Raw genomic sequence first — 17,498 nt, 5'->3', positions numbered from 1 at the left:
TTTTGCTTGGTTTGTCACTTTCATCAGATATGGAGTCAAACAAACAAGACACTGATCCATTTCAGCAAGTAGGGCAGGTTTTTAGTGTGTTGTAAATATTCTTTGTAGGTCAGGAGTTAGGTTACTGTGACACGTCGGTGGCACCTAAAAGCAGATCTTTAAGAATGTGACCATACTTGGAAGAAAACATCCACAGTACATCCTGATTTGTTTATGACTCAAATGCGTGTTTTTGTTTTTACCGAATTAGTAAAAGTTAAAGTATTTTTATATGTTACCTTTGACTTGAATGTAAATGTACCTGTGGGATTATTTTGGCAGGTAGTGACCACTTATTTCCTGTGTATGGGTTTTTTACTGACACCTAGTGTTAATTAATGAGACGACTACACATTCGACCGGCTAAGGTTACATCCATCACCATCAGATCAGGACAATAATCCCATTCAAATGACTTTCGTGTCAATTTACTGGTAAAAATATGTTTATTTCAGGGATAATGTTTGGAGAGGATCACATGTTGATCAAAAACAATAAAAAATAAAATAAATTAAAAAGTATAGATAATAGTTTCACATGTTACATGGAGTATTTCAAATGTGCTTCCTGTGTCTTCATTTATGCCAGCTATTCCCACATTTTTTCCTTTTCTGCCTTTAGAATAAATACTGCTGATTAGGTTTTTTGTCAGTGCTGTCGTTTGTTTTGAGGTTGTTTCCTGAAAACCCGAGTCATCTGCAAGAGCGAGTGAAGATTGAAGAAAGCGATGCGTGAGAAAACCAGTTGGCCTGCGCCGGCATGTGCTGCGTTTTTTAATCAGGGAGGAAACAGGAACTGATGTCACTAGGTCACAAACAGGATGCTGTGATTATAACACAATGAAAATGCCTGGCAATGCAACGGAGACCCAGAGGCCAAAGAGCGGAGCCCTAGCATGTGTATGCCACTGTGATCAAGTGTGAATGGGAATGTGCATCTGCTTACACATGTGAGTGGAACCATGGAGGAAAAAAAAGTGGAAGTACTATCACCTGAGCCTGAGGGGCCATGTCTGCCAGTCTGGAAGTTTTTTTTTTTTTTTTCCAAATTGGTGCTGCTTGGTGCAAACTTTTTTTTTTTGCACACACATAAGCCCTCAGATGAGTATGCCTAGGTCAACAGGATGTGTGTGAGGGAAAAGCATCCAGATCCTGCACCGAGTGTTGATTGGTGCTGATTAGGGGTGCTGACTGTCACAGGATTTCTGTTAATTGGAGGCAGAAGAAGAGGTCTGCGTTTCATAAAGCAGATGATGCAAACTAGGGCTGAAAGATACATTGTTATCGTATCTATATCTAGATATGAACATTCAAGATATTAATATATTAACCCTCCGGTATCCGGGTGCACCTTTCCTATCCCAACCTTTTCTGGCTCGTGATCCCATTTTAACATCACAAATTTCTGGCGACCCCAGACATTCAAAATGGAGACATTTTTTTTTGCTCAAATTAACCCTCTGGTATCCGGGTGCACCTTTTAGGCACACTTTGCACTTCTTGTTAAAAAACTTCATATTATTTTTCACAATTTAAATAAGGTTAGAATTCAAAAGTTGTTCATTTTTGCATGATCTTTAAAATTCTGGCCACCAACTAATATTTGCACATTGTAAACAAAAGAAAATTACAAGACTAGCATCTGTCTCCCAAGTGTGCCTAAAACGCACTGTTTCTTCCATTTGATATGTATGATTAGGACTGACCTTGATTTACAAAAATAAAATCAAATTAGAGCAGAAAAATAAATCAATATATAATATTTAATAGTTTGATTTATAGGTGTGCATTTTTGGCACACTTGGTGACAGATGTTAGTATTTTTTAGCATTTGACCTAGCGCCAAAAATAATAATGCAAATAAACCGATGTTTGAGTTAATCACTGACATATGCCAGGCTGCAAAAATCAAATAACATGTGATCCACTTTTTATGTAGTATATAGAAAAAGATAACTTTTTTGTGTTTTTTTGCAACCAAAAAAATGATTTGTTTACATCACAAACACGGCATTTAAAGGGTTAAAAAATTTGACAATTAGTGAGTATTTGGTATTTTTATTTACGGCTCAAGTTGATGAAATAGAAAAAAGTGTAAAAGAATTAAAAACAAACTGTATGAAAATTTTTTTGACATTATTCCACAGGTGTGCCAAAAAGGCACACTTGGGGCTTAGTAAGGGCCTTGCTGGACGGGATACCGGAGGGTTAATATCGAAAAAAGCAACGATACAAATGACATAGATTTCCCCTGCGCTCGCCCTGCATGTACAGCTCTGAAAGTCACAAAAACTTCATTTTTACGATTGCCCTTGAATGCACCGCTAAGGCCAACCAAAGTCAAACCTTATTTCACGCTTGGTGTGGATCTTATGCATTATGATGTTTGTTTTTTTTTCTGAAAAATTCTTGGTTTTCACCGAACCTGTAGTCATATTGTATCAATATCAAGACATCTGGCATGAATATCGAGTAGGGTGGTCCAATCATTTGAGAAAAAAATAAATTCAATGAAAGAAGTCTAGGCACCTTCCCAAATTGTTCCAAATGTCACTTTATTTTATTTTGTAAAGTTTTAGGTTGATATATTCAGTGAATGGCAGTGCTCAAGATAGGTCAGCCTCACAATGTATTTTCGATATTGTCATATTGTGATAAAAAATAATCACAATTTTAGAGAACTTCTTTTCTCTCGGATGATTCACTAAGAGTGTCAATCTGACTCAAACTACATTAACCCTTTCATGCACAGTGGTCACTCCAGTGGACAGTTATTCTACATCTATTCTCTTGTATTTTCATGGGTTTTGTTGTTTTACTTCCATATCAGCCAACACAGTGGATGTTTATGCACCATCCCATACACTGACATTCATACCATTACTTTAACTTTGCTGTTCTTGATAAGCCTGATCTGCAGTGACATGTTTGAGTGTAAATCAACTGCTAATAAAAATTGGGAATATGATAAAATGTGAAAAAACATCAGATTAGCTGCATTAAAAATGTTTTGATTTTGTGTATCACTTTCTGATATTCAAAAATTAAACACATGGTGTCCAGCGGAGTGGACAATTTTGGAACTCCACAAAAAATTATGAAGGTAAATTTGTTTCTTTATTGCTTTAACAAAAAAAAAAAAAAAAAAATCATAAAAAAAAAAAATCAATCAAAAAAAAAAATTCACTTCAGTCAAGGAAAAAACTGTTCAAATGCAATTTTTTGGATCGTAATTTTTTTTTTTTTTCATTCAAACACTTTTTTTATTGAAAATTATTTTGTTAGTTAAAGCAATAAAGAAACAAATCTACCTTCATAAAAAAAAAAAACAAAAAAAAAAAACAGGTTTATTAAAAAAAATCAGTTGCGTTGTTTTTTCATGCCTAAAGAGGAATAAAAACTCAGGAAAAAAATCTCAACTAAGGTTCTCATAATTCATGCATGAAAGGGTTAAATAACCATTTGCTAAGTTGTATTATCCAAAACAAAAAAGGAAACAATTAAAATAAAATATTTATATTTAGAGGGCTAAACCGACAATGCGTATACTCATACTTACAGATCTTTGTTTTTCAGCCGGTTGTCATGTACTTTCTCCAGCTTTTCAATGGCATGTTTCTTCAGAGTTGTCGGAATAGATGCATTTTGCCGCACAACCAAGAGCTCGTCAATTGTCTCATGACTGGCATTTCGGATGGATTTGCTCTCCTTCAAATGGTGGTGGAAACGCTGCAATACTTGCTTTACAGTTGGTAATTGTTTGTATCTTGTAATAGTCTCCCTTATGCAAAGAAAATATATTTCTCTATACACTACCAGGCAAAAGTTTGGACTCACCTGGTTTTTCTTTATTTTTGTGACTATTTTCATTGTAGATTCTCACTGAAGGCATCAAAACTATGAATGAACACATATGGAATTATGTAGTTTAAAAAGGTGTGACAAAACTCAAAGCATGTTTTATATTTTAGATTCTTCAAAATAGCCACATTTTGCTTTTATTACTGCTTTGTGCATTCTTGGCATTCTCTTGATGAGCTTCATGAGGTAATCACCTGAAATGTTTTCCAAAAGTCTGGAAGGAGTTCCAAATGATGCTGAGCTCTTGTTGGCCATCTGTGGTCCATCTCATGTCATTTAAATAAGAAGGTGAGTCCAAACTTTTGACTGTCAATATATTACTGACTGAAAAATATATTACTGTATAATATATATTTATATTTAAAATATACAGAATAATATATTGTGTCAATATATTTTGTATTATATTGCAATATATTGAAAAATACATAAGGAATTGCCGCTTTCCATATATTGAAACATATGACAATATATTTACTTGTGTCATTATATATTTAGTAATACACTTCATAATGCATGTATGCATATATACATACATATATTGTCTAGTGTATTACTAAATATATAATTACATATATTTAGTAATACACTTCAAAAAATATGCATGTATATACAGGGTGGGGAAGCAAAATTTACAATGAACATTTAGTTGTTTTTTCTCAGCAGGCACTACGTCCATTGTTTTGAAACCAAACATATACTGATGTCATAATCATACCTAACACTATTATCCATACCTTTTCAGAAACTTTTGCCCATATGAGTAATCAGGAAAGCAAACGTCAAAGAGTGTGTGATTTGCTGAATGCACTCGTCACACCAAAGGAGATTTCAAAAATAGTTGGAGTGTCCATAAAGACTGTTTATAATGGAAAGAAGAGAATGACTATGAGCAAAACTATTACGAGAAAGTCTGGAAGATACTATTAAAGAAGAATGGGAGAAGTTGTCACCCGAATATTTGAGGAACACTTGTGCAAGTTTCAGGAAGTGTGTGAAGGCAGTTATTGAGAAAGAAGGAGGACACATAGAATAAAAACATTTTCTATTATGTCAATTTTCTTGTGGCAAATAAATTCTCATGACTTTCAATAAACTAATTGGTCATACACTGTCTTTCAATCCCTGCCTCAAAATATTGTCAATTTTGCTTCCCCACCCTGTAGATTTCCCCTGCGCTCACCCTGCATGTACAGCTCTGGAAGTCACAAAAATTTCATTTTTACGATTGCCCTTGAATGCACCGCTAAGGCCAGCCAAACTCAAACCTTATTTCATGCTTGCTGTGGATTTTGTTTGTTTATTTTCTGAAAAATTCTTGGTTTTCACCGAACCTGTAGTCATATTGTATCAATATCGTGATATCTGGCATGAATATCGAGATATGAAATTTTGACCAATTTGGACAAACCCACCAGAACACATTTAAAGACCGATCCACTGATGCTACTGGAACAGCCGCGTAAGGTCAAAGGGCATTAAGATGGACCAGATTGCTGTGACTGGTCAACTTTGCTAAAATAAAGATCTTTTTATGTATGTGGGTCCAGATCCACTGGCTCCCATCTGGTTTCCCCTCCCCTCTAGTGGTGGCCCCAGTGCCAGGTCCTCTCCTGAGCTTTGTTTGCAGGAGTGGGTGGTACACAACCGGGCATTGAAATATTGCTCTTAACCCTGGAGGGGAGGCAGGCAGTTGGGGTGCGTCTAAGTGCTCCTGTGTGTTTTTATGGGAGGGGATTGGTGTGCTGTGTGTCTTGTGCACGGGGCGAGAGGCCTGGCATATGCTGCTGTTTTTATGGCACTACCGACTCGCTCCTTTTGCTCCCCCACGGCATCTGTTTGGTTGGCTGTGTGTGCGCAGACGCGTGTGTGCAAGCATTATGAAGGGCGGGGGGGCGTTCCCCTTTGCCCTACGCCTGGCTTTGTTTCGCCATATCCAGCTCGAGGGGGTGGTCTCCCTGGAAACGGATTTGAATTTCAAGCCAATTTAGGGCCTGAGAGAGAAAGAGGGGTGTGTGTGTGTGTGAGATGGGAGCCAGGGGGGTTTTCCAGGAATCACTTGAAGTATGATGCTACGGTCAGGGGAGGGTTTATATCTCTACCTGATGTCCAAAATATGACATGATGTGATCTGAGTGTTTGGATCTCATGGCTTTCTATCTGTTCACACTTTATAAATACGGGCATAAACTGGAGAGAAGATCCAAGTTTTAAGACTCGTCCCTGAAATGAAACATACTGTAGATAAAATAAAATGAATACAAGACACATTTGACCATCATTTGAACTCATTTTCATTATTTAAAAACACCTCAAAAATAATTTCCTTTTTCCATTTACTGACATCAAATTAAAAACAGTTTTCAAGAAGTTTATTCCTCAGAAGTTTGGTCCTTATAAATATGCATTATATACAAAATAATATTATAAAACATATAAAGAGCAGTGTGTCATATTTAAATTAAACTCTGGAAATAATCATTTTAAAAAAATTACATTATTGGTTCTGTATTTTTGAGATTTATTATAGGCAGGCAGTGGTGTGACAGTCTTTTCTCCTTGTCTTGAGTCTTTGTTTTTCTCAGTTGGGTTGCATAAAAAAACACTTTCTATGCACACTTTTCCTCTCTCTTGGATCTTGCTGGCACAGCTCTGAGTATTGCGCTCCTGTGGTTTTCTTTTGAGATCTCCGCTGATTAAAACCTATTTTCCCCCGCTGTTTTCTGTAGTGCAAACGATCCAAGAACAGACAAGGGCACAAATTTAGCATTCAAACCCCCTCTTTTAAGGCTTCTAGTGAGTTTGGGCTGCATACAATCTTCACCGTTGCATGGAAAAGTCCAACCAGTCATTTTCACGTGATTGACAGTTGAAGATTATTTCAAAGATTATTAGTTACATTCATAACTCTCAGTGTTTGTGAGGTTGGATTGTGACGGTGGGTGAGTTCACTCGTCTCGACCCTGAGTCTTGCATAGCAGGCGAAGCTGGCAGTAGTGGATATGGATGAACGGGGGGTGGGGGTGGGGGTGGGGATTTGGAAGGGTCAAATCTTAGGCACCTTATTTACTGATTGGTTGGCTGTAAAAGTCATGATTATCACACAAGGCCGAGTCAGATATGAGGGGCAATGTTCCACCTTCACCTCCTTTTACTGTCCAGGATGGCCGATGTTATAAATTAATTATTTCGCTGATGCTCTCAGTCTTCACCCCTTGTGTCTTTAGTCTCTTTATCAGTCTTTTTAACCATTGTCACAACTGAGAGAGGTCCTTCACTGTACATGTTTTGCATACAAACACTCGGTCAACATAAAGTTTCTCAGTTTGCAGAGCAGAGCGTCTTCCCCTCTCCAGTTCTCAAGTGTTCCAGAGCAGCAGTGGACATCTAAAACAATCTCCAGTCTCCTCTCAGCATTTGTAAACAATCCAGAATATTATATTCTGCCTCGATTGTGTCTTTTTTTCTCACGTTCCTTTGCTTTCAGACCCATCACAGTTTATACCTGTGGGGAAACAAAGAGGAAGTAATTAGACTTAAAGTACAATAACAAAAATAATCTAAGAGTTGAAGTTATCTTTGCAGTACTGTCTCCACTATTACGCCTCTAAAGCTTCAGTATTGTTATATTTTGCTTGGAATTAAATATCTAAAAAAATTCCCCCGAATGCCACAGCTGTAAAACATAGCACCTTTGAGACCAAGCAGAGCCAAACATGTGTGAGGACTCAGTATATGTTCAGTTAGTCTGGGTCATGATGTAGCCAAGATAAAGAATAGCTGTTATAATTTACTGAAACCAAAAATGTAGTTCACTGGGCTAACTCCAAATCCATAGTCCGTCTACAAATACCATCATCCCGTGTTGTAAATGCTAGCCCACTTGTGCGAGATAATCCTTTTGAGACAACATGATGCATCTGAAATGGGAGGTTCACTGGAAATGCTGATGAAGATGTGATTCTTTTGGCTTACCTCTGTTGCTATGACGCATTCCCTCCTCTCCTCTGCTATAACAAATACTGACTGGTACATGGAGTCTCTTGAGGAACATATCGTTGATATCCTACACTCTGGCTTTTCACTGCAAACACAAATCACACTTTATGTTTACACAAACTAGAAGCACATGGCACAACTATGCATTAGCTGTACATATATATATATATATATATATATATATATATATATATATATATATATATATATATATATATATATACATAGAGGGAGCAGAGAATAGGGCTGGTGTTTAGCAAAGTAATTGTAATTTATGTGTAAACTCTGTGAAAAGATGTATTGTTTTCCGCTTTGAGAAAACATCATTTGGCTCATTTTTGGGTTCAAGTCAAGGTGCTGGTGACCACAGCAATTATTTCCAGTTAACAGAGCTCCATATACACTATTTGTCCACTTAATGAAAATAATAAATAGAAGTGTGAAGTGGGAATTCTTAAATATGTTGACATGCAAATATATCATTATCACTAGCAGTGAAAAGTGCATGGTCTTAAGTCTAGTGTGTGAATGTTTTTTCTTACCTGTACATTCTACTCAAGGGCATTTTGTCTTCTAAACACTTGTCATAAATTATACTTTTTTCTTCTTGTGACTTGTCATCCTTAAACTCCTTCGATTTCGAGTTGTATGAGTCCAAGTGATAGTTTTTATGGATAAAGTTCGATTTCTCTGAATCACAGTCCACCTCCAGACCGATTTTCTGGTTGGTGTTTTTCAGCTGTGATGCTGGTATCAGGTTGTCCCTCTGAACATTAGAAATGTTGTTCATAGTCTCTGTGTCTCCCCTTTCCCTCTGAGCGTGTCTGTGAATGTGTCTCAGCGCCAAGCCCACCATACACAGCAGAACCAGCAGGGCCACCAACCCTATAGCCAGAGAAACTGCGGCCCACTGGAAGCCACCTTGGTTAGGAGAAGACGTTAAGGCGGCGAAGAACTCGCAGCGAGGTCCGGTGACTCCTGAGGGGCAGATACAGGTAGCTGGAGGATTACCGGGTCCACCACCACCGGTGCAAACACCTCCGTTGAGGCAGGGGCGAATAGAGCATTCATCCAGGATTCTGTCACAGTTGCGTCCGCCGTAGCCTGCAAGACAGGCGCAGGTGTAGTCATTGATCCGATCTAGGCAGGTGCCTCCGTTGATGCAGGGGTTGCCGGCGCACTCATTGATGTTGATTTCGCATTGTTGGCCGGTAAATCCTGCACGGCAGCTACACACACGCATGCCACCGTGGATCAAACACAAGCCACCTATAGAAGAAATGAACACAGTCAATATAAATATCTCCAGACTTCAAATGAAGACACAAAGCTAATGTCAGCGTTCAGAATTACACAGGCATTTCAACAATCTGAAACACCCTGATCTCAGTTATCCTTTTCATGAGGCCCTTTTTTCACACATTTCCATCAAACCCACAGTCTGACCGCAGCGCTGTGTATTGTTCCGCAACACAGAACAATCCCAAAGCCTTCAGTGTTTACAGTAAGAAAGAAATCGAGCTATGTTGGATATTTGTCCCTTTTTATCAACAACTGCAGTGAGCTGTGGTGACATTTACAAGCTACTGCTCTGAGCTGCTGAGTGTTTATATGGAGGACAATAGACACCTAGTTCCCACCAATTCCTGTTGTTCCACAGTGCTTCCAGTTGCAGGAATTCAAGGGGGGTGAAAGAGCGAGGGGAAGTTCAGAAAGGGGGGCAAAGAGAGGAGGAACACTCTACCATTAGCACAGGGAAGCGACGTGCACTTGTCCACTCTCTTCTCACAGTTGAGGCCGGTGTAGCCGCGGGGACACTCGCACATGTAGCTGCGTCCATTGTCCTTCTCCTTGCATTTGCCACTGTGGAAGCAAGGGGAGTCACTGCATGTCAGCGAGCTGTGCTCACAGTGGGAGCCCTCGAAACCTTTGGGACACTTGCACTTATAGCCGGTCTCTAAATTCTGGGAAGAGAAAGGAAAAGTTGGTCAGTGGGAGGATGAATTTAAAAAATATATATGTGTGATGGTACAAAAAAATCAATTTCCAGCTGTATTTGCAGCTTACCGTGCACATCCCACCATTCCTGCAGGGGTTGCTATCACATTCCTGCATCTCCAGCTCACAGTTAACTCCTGTGAAACCAGGCAGGCAAGTACACGTATAGCTGCCCTGGCCTGTGTTCATACAGGTGGCGCCATTCACACAGGGATGGTGATGGGTGCAGAAGTTCAGGTCTGAAGGACAGAAGAGTGTTTGTTTACAGGGAGCCCGCAGAGAGAGAGAAAAAAAGCTATCTACTCTGAATGTATATAAAGCTTTTGAATAGAACAAGCCACAAGAAGCCTAATTTACTAATGCTTTCAACTGAAAACAGTGTTATGTGTAAGTAATATGAGCATGTCTTTAAAAAAAAGGAAGAGCAGCAGTGGTCCAAGTTGTTTGGTTTACCTTGGTCACATAATAGGCCTCCCCAGCCCTCCTGACAGTTACACTGCCATGGCAGCTGGCAGGTACCGTGTTTACAGGCCGGGTATGTCTTACACTCATCACAGAATGTGCCTTGCCAGCCATCTCTGCACCTGGAAAGCAGAAGAACATATCCTTCGATTAATCATTGACTCCTTGTGTTTTAGGTGTTATGGTTGCAAAGCATAGAACAACCAGCAATAATCAGAATGTGCTACTTTTCCTATGTGTGCGTGCAATCACTCAGCTAAGCCTAAATAAAACCAGACAAAACTGCAGATTAATTGGGTATTGCATAAAAAAATCATCCAGCCAGACATCAATAGCTGTGCAAAGTTGGATATAACCATTAAATGTTAAAATAAATCCATCTCGTAACTCTTTAAATGTGCTGTTCAGGCTAAAAGTAATGCATCATGATGTGGAACATGATTTGGAATAGACACAGAGTGAAATCATACTCTGGAAATGATCGCTTTCCTCTAACTTTATTTATTATATATTGCATAAAGAATAAGAAGCAGGGATGAGAATTAAACGAGTACAGTCCACATTATAAATAAGGGGTCAGACTGAGGTCAATGAAGGTACCTACATGGCCGGTTTTGGAGATGTATACATAAGATGTATGGTCTAAAAGTATGAAATATTGCTGTAAGGATTTTGGCAGCGAGCCAAGCTTCGGGGCAACGTTTTTCCTTATGATTCCCATGGATATCCGTTTCTCAGTGAAATATGCTGCAACCTTGTCAAACCATAAGATTACAGGACTTAAGATGTACTTTTAAGGTCTGTACATTTTTGCTGAGTGAGCAAACGCATGGGAGCTGCCTGACGGTGTTGGATGTCTACAAAGGGTTTAACCTCAATTTGGGTCAGTTCTAGCAGTGGGAATGATGGATTTGTGTCTAAAATGAGGAACAAAATAGGATTCAGAAAGAATTTCTCACAGCGAGTGGGTGAGTGTGTGTGTGAATGATCCTCGCTGTGGAGAGAGTGACTGAGTGAGTGAAGGAGAAAGAGACAGGCTGGTGACAAGAAGGGAACATGGGAAGCAGAGAAGTCAGTGAGTGATGCAGAGAGGGAAGTGGGAGAACACGCTGAGGTTTGATGATTTACCGCACTTCAACCTCTTTTAATGAATACCACTGATGTAACTATACATACATATTCGACTAAGTTTTTTACTTTTTACTTTGTAAATTTTTTATTCTCTTTTGAAACTCTGCACTGCAACTCTTACTTTAATATGTGTGTTTTTATATTTTTTGGATTTTATGTGTTGTTTTCTTACTTGCTGTTTTTAATCACCTTTTACATGTTCAACATCTTTTAATGAATACCACTGATGCAACTATATAGACATATTCGACTAAGTTTTTTACTTTGTAAATTTTTTCTTCTCTTTCAAAGCTCTGCACTGCAACTCTTACTCATATGTTTTAATATTTTTGAATTTTACGTATTGTTCTCTTACTTGCTGTTTTTAATCACCTTTTACATGTTCAACCTCTTTTAAAATGAATACCACTGATGCAACTACATAGACATATTCAACTAAGTTTTTTACTTTTTACTTTGTAAATTTTTTCTTCTCTTTCAAAAGTCTACACTGCAACTCTTACTTTAATGTGTTTTTTTATATTGTTGAATTTTATGTTGTTTTCTTACTTGCTGTTTTTAATCACCTTTTACATGTTCAACCTCTTTTAATGAATACCACTGATGCAACGATATAGACGTACTCGACTAAGTTTTTTACTTTGTAAATTTTTTCTTCTCTTTCAAAACTCTGCACTGCAACTCTTATGTGTTTTCATATTTTTGAATTTTATGTGTTGTTTTCTTACTTGCTGTTTTTAATCACCTTTTACATGTTTCTTTTATAATATTTTAAAAGTGTTTCTTTTTCCCTATCATATTTCAATGTCCTGTATGAAGCACCTTGAATTGCCTTGTTGCTGAAATGTGCTATTACAAATAAACTTTGCCTTGCCTAAGTATAAAGACTTAGATGAACCACAACCAAATATTCCACATGGATTGGACTCAGTTTGTCTCCATATGTGTTACTTCCTACACAACAGCCAACACCTTTGTCAACACTTTCTAATTATTCATACTTACACACACTCTCCAGGTTTGGAGCAGTTTCCATTCCTTTCACTGCAGCCCTCCAGACAGATAGCTAAAACAAAGACAGCAAAATACACATAAATATAGACAACAATAGCAATGTATACAATCAAAAATAATAAATAAAGTTTTTCAAATGAGCCTAACCGTGAAAACAATAACAGATAAAAGCAGTCCTTGTTGGGATAAGTGCGGGTCATCTTTCCACATTAGCCTCCCTGTGGGCTAAACCTGTCCGCCACACCCCCAGCTGTCACGGCTCGAGTCGGTTGAGGGGTTTGTCCCGTTTTAAGTGTCCCGTTCTTGCATGACACTGATTCGCAGGACAACATATCAGGCGACTGACGGTAAGCGGCCGGTTTAGTCCAGAACAGATGCTTGCTCTCAATAGCAGACAGCTGTCACTATTGTTGTTTGTGGTCTGCTACAACCATATTTGCAGCTGCCACTGCCGCGCGCTCAACAATGGAAGGGACTAAACATCGGTGGCGCGTGGCGGATAATAATGCCGCGATTAACCTTGGCGCGTGCAGTCGTCCGGGCTGCTCCTATGGGTGCCCGCGCGCACCCCCCCTCCACCACTAGCACCAGCACCACCCTGCGGATTATGTTACCGGGCACGCGCTGCACACAAGGCTCTCTGGAGATACTAAAAACGGAATTTTTCATTAAAAAAAAAAAAAAAACCCAAACTACCCCATTTACACGAGAAAAACAAATAAATTAATAAAAATCCTTAAAAGTCGAAATTTAAAATTGTGTGCGTACAGAAAAACAAACTAAAAACTAAGACACGTGCTAATATAAGAAAAAAAAAAGATGTAGACGTCAATCTGTCAGTCACGTGATGTCTATATTTACATAAAGGAATAGGCGGAAGTTCAGAACTGTTATTCCCACCCATTCTCCATTACTGTTTATTCCATACTGATTTGCTTTAATTTACTTACTTTCCTTTGATATTATGATTATTAATGTCAAAAATAATATAAATTATTAGCATGAAATGTGAAAAGCTTGTTCACAGCATGCTTCATACTAACAATGTAGGGGCCCAGATGACCATGTGTGTTGTTTAATTTGACAGAGAGTGAAAACCAGTTGGAAATTATAGTGTCTGAAAGATGCCTCATTTATCTTTCTCATGTATATTTTCTGTAGTCGCCGACGATTGATGTGTCTGTAATTGCAACACGTGAGCCCATCTGGTTAGAATTTGGCGCCACAGTCTAAAATAGCACATGCCAATTTCTCTTTCACCACCAAGTGACATGGATGACAGATCCGCCGTCACCCATGTGGTCACATATTCAGCACATGGTAGCTATTACTCTCTCGCTCTCTCATGGTGCCTCCTTCCAATCCACTCTTTGATTAATTTGTTTTGGTGAAAAGGGCCCTTAGCATTGTGGAGCCAAATGGCAGCGGGCCTCCTCACACGCCTTCATCAGAGCTTTCCAAAAAACATTCAAGTGTTGGTCTCTGATTCTGACCAAGTGGGTTTGCACAAGTAGCTATAATCTGCCTGTTGTCATGCTACGCCGTCTGTCCCTCAACCAATATTCAGTGGCTGTTCACAAACCCGCAACCAATCACACATCAAAATTGTATAATTACATATAATGTGGAAAATCACGCTAAAAATGTATTCTGCACCAAAATTGCACATTAGTTTTGCCAAATATCATTACATCATCTCTTGTGGCATTCAACATTTACAGCTTTAATGACTCTAACTATAAAATGTATCTTAATAGTGTTTGATGTCTTTATTACTCAAAAATATCTTGTTATTTGGTCTTTTCAGGCAAACCAGAATGATGACAGGCAAAGTCAGACATCATGTGAAGATCTATAAGGTAAAGACTTAAATTAATCCTGTCATATCCACCTCTATGAGCCTCTTATATTCACACAACTCAGAGTAACACAATAAAACAACAACACCAGATTTAACACGCAGACACTGAAGGCAACATGCACCTAGAGGCGAACACTGAATGAGCCAGGTGTGAATGGTGAGTAGTTCAATGGTTGCTTACGTTCTTCGCAGTATTTGCCCTTCCAGCCTTGTAGACAGGATAACTGTCCGTCTCGGTTGCAGGTGTAGTGGCCGAATCGGTCATCTCTGGGCGTGCATTTTTTGGAACAGCTCTCTCCGTAGTAACTTTCATTACAGATGAACCGGTAAGAATACTTCAGCTCTGTCTGTTTCCCAGTCTGTGTGTCCTGAGACCAGTCAGCCCCTACACCCAGTTGTCTTTGGATGGCAAAAAAACTAATCAAAAAGTCAGGGCTGTTGGTATCTGAAAGAGGAGAAAAGAAAAGGATGGAAGGAATTAGTATTATAAGCAGAATATCTAAGCTGAAAATTGCAATTTGTTCACGTCCCTCTTTGACTTTTTATTTAGTTTGGTCCAGAACTGTATCATAAATGGCTGTAAGTTCAAAAGTCATTCAGTTTCGCTTTAATAATCTGCCCAGTAGCAAGCTGCATCCCTTATCAAATCCCATACAGCATAGATGAAAGATAAACCCAGGTTGAAATTTCCTCTTTCTTTCCGTCAGCAAAAACATTCCCAGGCCCAGTCCCCTCTTCCAAAGGGCGGAACAGAGTAAGGTGTAAAATACAGGAAGATGTAGTCAGGAGTTTTTGGCAGGCACTGTATATTCTCACCAAAGCCCACAGCTCTTTCCCACGCCAAAAATAAACCAGAGGAAGTTCAATTGTATTGGGTATAAGAATGAAAAAGGTGTTCTTTGGTTCATAACAAAGGCATGAATAGGCGTGAAAATGTATGAAATTATGAACAAGTTAAAAAGAGGTGGTGTTGAGGAATATGTTTGATTGTCTGTGTTGTATTTTATGGCTTAAGTGTTTGTTTTTTTGGATGCATGCAATTGTGCAAAATGGAAAACTAGTTGGAGAGGCTCATGCATTAAATACAGGCAGAGCTCCCTCCTGTGGTAAAAAACGCTGCACTTACCTACAGGTAGACTTCCATAAGGTGAATGCCAGGCTTCAATTATTAATGAAAACGAACCCTATAAAGAAAACACAGGCTGTTGATTATTTTCCACATATTTTTTTATCTTTTTTTTTTTTTTTTTTTTTTTTTTCAGAGTTTGAAATTTTCAGAGTATAGCTTTCACTATTCTTGCACTCTATGGTTACTTATGTGCAAAGTGACTCTTTTATTTGCATAAAGACATCTATAGACTGTTGCATGCCCCTTTGGATTTTCTAAATGAACGACGTCTTCCCAGTCCAATCTGATTGTTGGCTGAGTATTACCTAATGATATGGATTAGATGAGCTGACCAATAACCGGTGCGCTCCCAAAATGCATAGCAGTTCACTGGAACAACATAACATAACGGGGGTGGTTGTGCTAAAAAAAACAAATAAAAGTGGATGCACTGCTCCACTCTCTTACCGGCCATCCAAAGTTGAAGGGTATTTGGATCGGTCTAGGTAAAGTGCCACTGTCCTTGGCGCTGAAAGAGTTTGTCCCCACCACCGGTGTCATTGTACTTCCAAAAATGCAGTCACCTGGCGAGACCACAGCTTGATAATTCTTCAAGCAAATTCTAAAATAAGTCCTGCAGTTGGGTTTGCATGCGTTTCCGTTTGCCAGCAAACCTTTATGATTTTTAAATTCGTGCAGATCAAGCTCAAAAACACCGGAGCCAAATACCTACAAGAGAAGGAAATGTGATATAAGAACCGTTATATACAGCTTACCATAAAGAAACCCCCCCCCCCCCCAAAAAAAAAACAAAACAAAAAAAACAATTGGCTCTCCATGTGTTTTCTCCGAGGTCTCTGGACCACCGGGGGAGCAGCATTATCCCTCCTTTTCATACCTGTGTTATCAACGTGGTGCTGAATGCAATGGTAAAGGTGAACCAGGCTGCCATCCTTCTCGCTTCTCCAGGGCAGCCGCGTCACCAGCCAATGAAACCTATTTTACAGCAAAAAACCTCTCTATTCCAAAAGTATTTACACCAAGGTAAACAACAAGTGGGGGAAAAAAAAAAAAAAAATCTTCAAAACGTGTATATATCCTTCTTCACTCCCTGGGAGTTCTCCTTTTAGCTCCTTGTTTGTGTGCGTCAAAGGCGTCCAGAGAAAGCGTTTCCAATCTCCAAGTTATCCAAAGGTGAGGGAAGGAAGACTAAATATCCAAGCCGTGCTTCTTTCTGTCAGCAGGCGTCCCCTTGTATAGTACTGTACTCCACAATTGTCACTTGGCTGTGTGGTACGCGTCTCACTGCTTGTTTATGGTGCTGAACTTGGTGCGTCAGTGCGCCACGGATGTTCATCACTCGTCTTATTACTAGTGAATGAACCGTAATGTGTCTCCTCCCAGATATATAGACTTGCACCGCGCTGCTCATTACATAAACTGTCAGTCACCCCACTGACACCGCCCACTTTACATATTCAACCCCCTTCCCTTCCAACCCAACAACAATTATCCAGATTTAATACCCACTGGCACTACGCGCACTGACCACCGCACCGTGGATACTGGGTGATTATTAACAAGCCCCAAACATCTGTTGGCTTATTTTTAGCGCGCACAATACACCGGACGCATATTTACTCATTACAGATAGTGAAAAAGGACAATGAAGCAGAGCCAGAATTTAGAGAATAAAAAAAAACAACAACATGAATTCAATTACTCTCTTAGTCCACGCACCCTTTTGCCCTTGGTTCCACTCAATTGCACGCCTAATTAGCCCTTACTACTATTTTCTCTCATCGTTTTTACTCTCTGTGGGGTCATCTGTGTTTCTGTCCCTCGTGTTTTTTTTATTTTTTTTTTATCACCAACAATGAAATTAGAATCCAACCAAACGGGAAAAATCTCCGTTTTTTTTTTAATTAATTAATTTATTTTTTGTTGTTGCTTAACCCTTTCATGCATGAATTATAAGAACCTTAATCAAGGTTTTTTTTTTTTTCCCAGAGTGTTTTTATTACTC

General features: G+C 39.0%; 1 protein-coding gene across 1 annotated transcript; it reads right to left on the bottom strand.

Annotated features, from left to right (window-relative positions):
• Positions 1-6,249: 6,249 nt before the first annotated feature.
• Positions 6,250-16,867, bottom strand: dll4 (delta-like 4 (Drosophila)). Its single transcript, XM_030128258.1, has 11 exons — positions 16,371-16,867; positions 15,941-16,201; positions 15,491-15,548; positions 14,546-14,809; positions 12,495-12,555; positions 10,350-10,480; positions 9,966-10,135; positions 9,643-9,862; positions 8,441-9,167; positions 7,875-7,983; positions 6,250-7,404 (listed from the first exon to the last, which is right to left on the bottom strand). The coding sequence occupies exons 1-11, from the start codon at positions 16,422-16,424 to the stop codon at positions 7,399-7,401; spliced, it is 2,061 nt and encodes a 686-aa protein (XP_029984118.1). The 5' UTR covers positions 16,425-16,867; the 3' UTR covers positions 6,250-7,398.
• Between the last annotated feature and the right edge of the window lie 631 nt (positions 16,868-17,498).

Source organism: Sphaeramia orbicularis, chromosome 24 (assembly GCF_902148855.1).
Source record: "Sphaeramia orbicularis chromosome 24, fSphaOr1.1, whole genome shotgun sequence".
Lineage (NCBI taxonomy): Eukaryota > Metazoa > Chordata > Actinopteri > Kurtiformes > Apogonidae > Sphaeramia > Sphaeramia orbicularis.
This window is presented reverse-complemented; position numbering and strand designations above follow the sequence as displayed.

Excerpts from the sequence above, each read along its gene's own strand:
- dll4 (XM_030128258.1), bottom strand. The coding sequence starts at position 16,424 with ATGGCAGCCTGGTTCACCTTTACCATTGCATTCAGCACCACGTTGATA. Across the intron at positions 12,556-14,545 it reads GGGCAAATACTGCGAAGAAC|CTATCTGTCTGGAGGGCTGC; the intron begins GTAAGCAACCAT and ends TCTTTGTTTTAG. Across the intron at positions 9,863-9,965 it reads GGAATGGTGGGATGTGCACG|AATTTAGAGACCGGCTATAA; the intron begins GTAAGCTGCAAA and ends TTCTCTTCCCAG.